Source organism: Colius striatus, chromosome 7, assembly GCF_028858725.1.
Source record: "Colius striatus isolate bColStr4 chromosome 7, bColStr4.1.hap1, whole genome shotgun sequence".
Lineage (NCBI taxonomy): Eukaryota > Metazoa > Chordata > Aves > Coliiformes > Coliidae > Colius > Colius striatus.
The window spans coordinates 2001612-2007611 of record NC_084765.1 but is presented as its reverse complement, the minus strand read 5'-3'; the positions used below and the strand labels follow the sequence as shown (position 1 = coordinate 2007611).

The 6000-nt window shown below is 54.2% G+C and overlaps 1 protein-coding gene across 1 annotated transcript in view; it reads right to left on the bottom strand.

Annotated features, from left to right (window-relative positions):
- Positions 1-3561: 3561 nt before the first annotated feature.
- ABTB2 (ankyrin repeat and BTB domain containing 2) overlaps positions 3562-6000 on the bottom strand; it is a 126167-nt gene continuing 123728 nt past the window's right edge. Inside the window, exon 17 of the mRNA XM_061999427.1 lies at positions 3562-4970. Coding sequence (XP_061855411.1) covers positions 4773-4970 — 198 coding nt within the window. The 3' untranslated portion in view covers positions 3562-4772. The remainder of the gene's footprint in view (positions 4971-6000) is intronic.

The following is a 6000-nucleotide window of genomic DNA, read 5'->3' as shown; positions in this document are numbered from 1 at the left end:
TCTGCTGGATGTGCTGCTGTCTGCATGCTGTCTGTGCCTGACTTGGCCCTGAGGGACAAAGAACCACGAGGGATGTGACAGCAGCTGTGCCAGGAGGGGCTGCAGCTTTGGGGGATGCAGCCTGGGGTTCCCCAGCCTCAGACCCCACTTCCCACGGGTACCATTGCACTCTGGTTTCCCAAGCTCTTGCTTGCCTCCATGCAGAAACTTCCTGAGTTGGTCACATGTGGCTGAGGGATGATTTATTGTAATAAAAGGGTTTATTTTGTGTCCTGATCTGGTTGTTTCCTTAAGCCTTTTGAGGAAGGGATGACAAAGATACACTTGAGTGGTGGTCAGGGAAGGAACTAGTATCAAATGGTCACTGAGCATCATTGGCTCTCCTTGTGCTCTGCTTGGCGAGATTCAGCTGGGGTAGAACAGGCTGCAACAGTCAAAGCTTCAAACACTGCCAGAGTTCCCTTAGAGCCTGCTGCAACTGTGCACTAACAAAGCAGCAGTGATTATTTCAGGCTCTGTGAACTCTGCAGACTGCTGCATTTGTTCACCCAGGTGGTGATTTACTTGCTCTGAGCCTTCCTGTCAAGGAGGTGGCAGCATCAGAAGGCTTTTTTTGGTACTGTGCATTGCTTCTTGTGCTTAGGAAATGCTGACTGAACTTCCTTAAAACATAGAAGTGGTGGAAATTAGCAGTGTGTGTCTTGGGAGGGTTGTGAAACTCCACTTGTGCCAATAGGCTCAGAACAGAGGTTTAGGAGAAGTTTTATTGCAGAACACCCACGTGCTGCTGGGGCTCAGAAGCTGGTTTGTGGTTTTGAAGGGTTAAGCTGAGGATCAAATGGCCAAAAAGCTCAGAAAACTCCCATTTCTGTGCAAAATATCCCTGCCTTGCCTTCCCCAAGGCAGTGCCAGCACTTGGGAGGCACTTGTGGTGATGGGCTCCAGAGGAGCTGAGCTGTGGAAACAGCTGTAGTCCAGCAGGACTTGTCACTTGTCTGTGAACTGAGGTGGAGGATGGCAGGCAAAATGCAACTGCATTCAAGCAGATTCAGCTGAGACCTTTCTTCAGCAGCCTCCACTGCTTTCCTCCACTCCTAGGCTGTGCTGATTGTGAACTGGCTGCACTGTAGCTGTTGTAAGAGACCTGGAGGATCTGAGCTCCTTCCCAGAGCAGGAGCTGTATCTGAGGAGAGCTCTGCTCTTCCTGCAGAACACGTGTGCTCAGTGGAACCCTTCTTGCCCAGGCTTTCTGTGGCAGCTTGTTGGATCCCTCTGCCTGTCTGTTCCTTCTTGAAAGAGTGAAAGTGGAAAAGGAGCCCTCAGATACTCACATAACTGAGGGCTGTGGACTTTGAATTCTTTTTAACAAGTCTAGTCAAACCACATTTTCCTCTGTCTGTGCTTTCCATCAGTCCAGCTGGGCTGAAGCTGAGCTAGAGGAAGGGCAAAGCTGCAAGCACTCCAACAGCAAAGCAAGAAGGTGTGTCTTTCTGGAGCCAGGAGTGCACTGAAAATGCCACACAGCACAGGAGCTCAGAGGAGAAACAGTTGTCTTTGGAGCTGAGGTTGGGGTTGGTGTTGAGCCCGTTTCCCTCTGCCCAGAGCACGTGTGGCTGCCCCTGCTCCTCCCTCTCCTTTGCACAACCCACTGTCCACCTGCATCAGTGTCCCAGGCTTTGCTTACAGCTGCAAGGGCAGTTTATGGCCTTTTCTCAGTGCTCCCTGGATCACTGCTCTGGCAGGCTGGGCAGGTTCATCTTTCCCCCTCCCCTGGTCTGAGGGACTGTGTTCACCCGCAGTGTTGGAGTAATTGGAGGCAAACGAGCTGAGCAGCTCCCTGCAGGTGGGGGGTAGCTATGACCTACTTGTCAGTGGAATCATCCTGCTTGCTTGGAGATCCCTGAGCTGTTTTGACAGCTGGAGTGAAGGGACCCTCTGCCAGGTCTCTGGGAGGAAGTCAGAGCAGTGAGGCTGAGGATGTTCCCCGTGGTGAGCTGGCTGCCCTTGCAGGAGGGGTTTGCCTCCCACAGCTGTGAGAGGGAGAAGGGAGCTGGCTGCAGAGCCAGCCTGGTGTGCTGGAGAAGGGCAAGGCACACAAGGGGCAGGAGGAATGTCTTTTCCATTTGGCTGTTGGGAGATTCCCTTGGGAGTCTTTCAGCTTCCACAGCTGGATTTTTGTGTGATTGTGTCACTTTGCCTGTGTAGTCTGAATCACGAGCCTGTCCCTTGGTACAGCTGCAGCCACCTCGTGCTGTGTGTCTCAGGAGTGTGAGGGCTGGGATGGAGAGAGGGGCTGAGGGTCACAGGCAGCTCCTGCCTGAGCTAAACCTGGAGGCAGGAGCTTTGGGTGAAATCCTCTGCTCATCCAGTGAGTGTGAGGCACCGAGTGCCCTGTGCACAAGGCCAGGGTCTGCTCCTCCTTCCCCTCTCATCACCTCAGCCTCTGTGAGGGAGGGAAGGTCTGAGCACTCAGGCAGCAACTGGTGAAGGCAAAGGAGGCAGGAGTAGGGCTGCATCAGCCAGTGCCTGCCTGCTGGGCAAAGGCTTGTTAGAAAGCAGGCTTTAGGCAGAAAGCCATGGAAGGTGTTCAGGCAGCTGTGTGAGCTCTGTTTATTCCCTCTGCTCCCTGAAATGACACCCACTGTGGCCAGCAAAGGTTTGTGCTTCCCCAGGGCTGGGCAAGCTCTGCTGTGTTCCTTCCCAGGGCAGCTCTGTGTGAAACACAGGAGGTTTGCAACTAGTTCTTGTAAGACATTTCTACTTCATCTCCTTTCTAAAGTGTTCCAAAGGGAGTCTCAGCTGTTTGTGCTTCCTGAGGACAAGTCAGGGTTTGGAGTGGTGGGTTTCCACACGAGCTGGTGTCATGGCACAGGGCAGAAGTGTGTGAGAGTCCTGGAGGGGCAGCACCGAGAGCTACAGCCCAGTCGTTCTCCCCAGACTCAGGAAGGGGCTGCAAGGTTTATGGGGGGGAAGAGAGAGAGATTCTGGGTCACATTCTTGCTCTGGCAGCAGAATTAAACCTCACAGATCAATAAATGTGTCCTCTGTGACCTGGCCTTGGGTGGCTGTCAGGCTTCCTAAATGCTCTTTGCCCTGACTCGAGTGCAGCTGCTGCCAGCCACAGGGATCAGCAGAGCAGTTGTAGCCTTTGGGGTTCTGAGGGCACTGGAAAGGAATTGTTTACTTGCTTTTACACATCTCCTATGTTGGATTTGGGAGAGAATCAGATGTTTAACTGGTGAGGGCTGCTTCAATAGCTCCAGCTGAACAGTTGCTTTCATTCTGGCTGCAGAGCAGGCTCCTAAGTTAGAGTTTTCCTTAGACACTACCCTCTGCTTTCTGCAGGTAAATCTCCTTCAGCTAGGGCAATGCAAGTTCCACTGTGTTTGAGCTAGGAAAAGGAAAGGCATGGCTCTTCCTCCCTTCTTTCAAAGCACCATGGTAGCAAACTGCAGCTGGCTTTGCCCCAGCAGAGTCTTTCCCTCTTTTGCTCACTGGTGGAGCAGAAGAACCACAGCACCTGTCTACTTTAAAACTCAGTTGTTAATAAAACCCTGGTACATTTACATAAGTGACAACAATTAATGTACAGTTAACAAAGCATTGTAACATTACAGCAACAAAAGAGGTCCTGCAGATTTGTACAGGCAGCTGCAGCAGCTACTTGAAAGTACTTGCCAAGGTGAAGCCTCTGGTGGTGTGTTCTACAGGCAGGCCAGTGATAACTGAAACACTCTGCATGGCTCTCTGGTAATAAATAGGGTGGCTGAAGCTGGTGATCTTCACAAGTGGCTGTGGGCCTCAAGCACAGGCTGGAGTGGGTGTGCTCTGGCCAATGTGGCTGGCTGCTCCCTGGTCTGCAGCTGGCTGTAAGTCCTTCAGGAGTGAGGCAATGTCAGATTGTGATGGATGAGCGTGGGGAGATGCTTCATTCTTTCCCCTTCATCCCATGCTTGGGGGTCTGGGCCCTGCTGAACCTCCTTCCAGTGTGTTCAGTTACAGTATTACTTGTTGAATTTCTAAGCAGCAGCAGTGCTCCACTGCAAACCTGTCATCATCTTCTTCCCCCACCCTCCCCTCCTCAAGATGGATCCAGTTTAACAACTGACACAGTGAAACCGCATTCAAATACAGGAACAAACACTTCTCTCCTCCCCTCTTCATGTTAGCTTTAAAGAGCAGTGTCAGAGTTAGTCTGAGATTCTACTCAGTTTGAACACCTACAAAGTATCTGTCTCCAGGTGCAAACAGTTTTGGGGAGGTGGGATCTATGTCAGGCTCTTGCCCTGTACAGAGCTGGTGTTTCTGAGTGCAGGGCTGCAGGTTGGGTTGAGCAGCCTTTGTGTGCAGACAGGTGCCTCACTGGATGGGCAAACTCCTTCTGTGCAGCCTTTTTACAGCTACAACGTGTGTGTATGAGCCAGGAGGCCGTTCTGGTGTGTGGACACGAGCAGGGCTGGGGTGAAGGCCTCATTTCCCTGCAGCCCCAGCTTGTGCTTGGTTCAAGGGCAGCCTTGCTCTTCCCTTTGGGGGCAGGTTCTTCACCCGCAGCCTCAGCCCTGGTTTGTGCTGGGACAGTGTTCCTGGGACAGTAGCAGCACGGAGAAGCCAGCTCCCCCTCCTCAGCGGGATGGGGCACAGCAGGCCTTTGCCTGGGGGGGTCTGGTGGAGGGGACTCTGGACAAGAGCCACAAGGTGGGGAGCCCCAGCTTTGCAGAGGCCACGGCCCCGGGGGTCGGAAGCAAACGCTTCTGCCACGGCCTTGCTGGGCCTCACACCCTGGAGGTGACGTACACGGAGTGCAGGCGGCTGGCCAGGGCTGTCTGCAGGTCCCTCAGAGGGTCCAGGCCTTGCACTTTGCTGTTCCTGCTGTAGATGAGCTGTTTGAACGAGTCCTGCTCTAGAAGAGAGCTCATGTGCTTGAGGAAGAAGCCTTCACAAAAAGAGGCCAGCTCGGGTGCGTTGTGGATCTGCAGGAGAGGAGGAGCAGCTGGTTAGTGGGGCTCGGGCCAAAAGGACACACCTGAGCCTCCCCTCAGAGAATCCCCACTGCTGGGGCTGGCAGGGCCCTGCAGAGCTGCCCCAGCCCCTGCTCAAGCAGCTTCCCCTGGCTCAGGGGGCACAGGAACGTGTCCAGCTGGGGTTGGAAACCTCCTGAGAAGGAGCCTCCACACCCTCCCTGGGCAGCCTGGGCCAGGGCTCCCTCCCCTCAGCACCAAAGGATTTTCTCCTCCTGGGCCAGGGGAGCTGTTTGTGCCCCAGCCTGTGCCCCTGGCACTGGCCACCACACAAACACTGGACCTGTCCTCACTGTAGTGCCAGGAGAAGGACAGTACTCAGTGGTAAGGCACTGCAGGCAGCCCCAGTGAGGGCTGGGAACTGCTTCTGGTGGCTTTGCAGGCACAGGTGTGGGCAGAGACACATCCACACTGGCTTTTCCTTGCTCCCCTCCAGCTGGCTGCTGGCAGGAGCAGAGCAGCCATTGCCCCCAGGGCTGTGGTACCCTGTGGGCCCTGTGCCCCAGCTCTGCCAGGAGCTGCTCAGTGCCTGCCCCTTCCCCCTCTCTGCTGCTGCCTTCAAGGGATCCCACCCTGCAGCCTTCCAGGAATGGCAGAGTATTTCTCCAGGATTTTACTGATAAAGCAGGTGATTGGCTGTAGAGGAGAGTTTCTGTCACACAACAGCCTTCATGCTGTTTCTGGAGCTGCACAGAACATGCTTTAGGCAGGGAAGGGTTTGTTTCTGACTTGCTGTGCTGTGCTCAGTTGCCCCTTGCTGCTCTGAATCGTTTTGGTTTTGCTGCTCTTGCTGTGTCAGTTGTTTAAAATGACTCTGCTCTGGCTGGAGCTCACATCACTCAGACACCACTGCTTTAGGCAAGAGAACAGGCCAGGGCTGGGCTGGACTTCAGAGCCTGGGACTGGAATCCCTCTGACTTGTGGCTGGGGCAGGTGCTGGTGGGTTCAGCTCCCCCAGGGAGATGCAGGAGGCTGGGTGCTG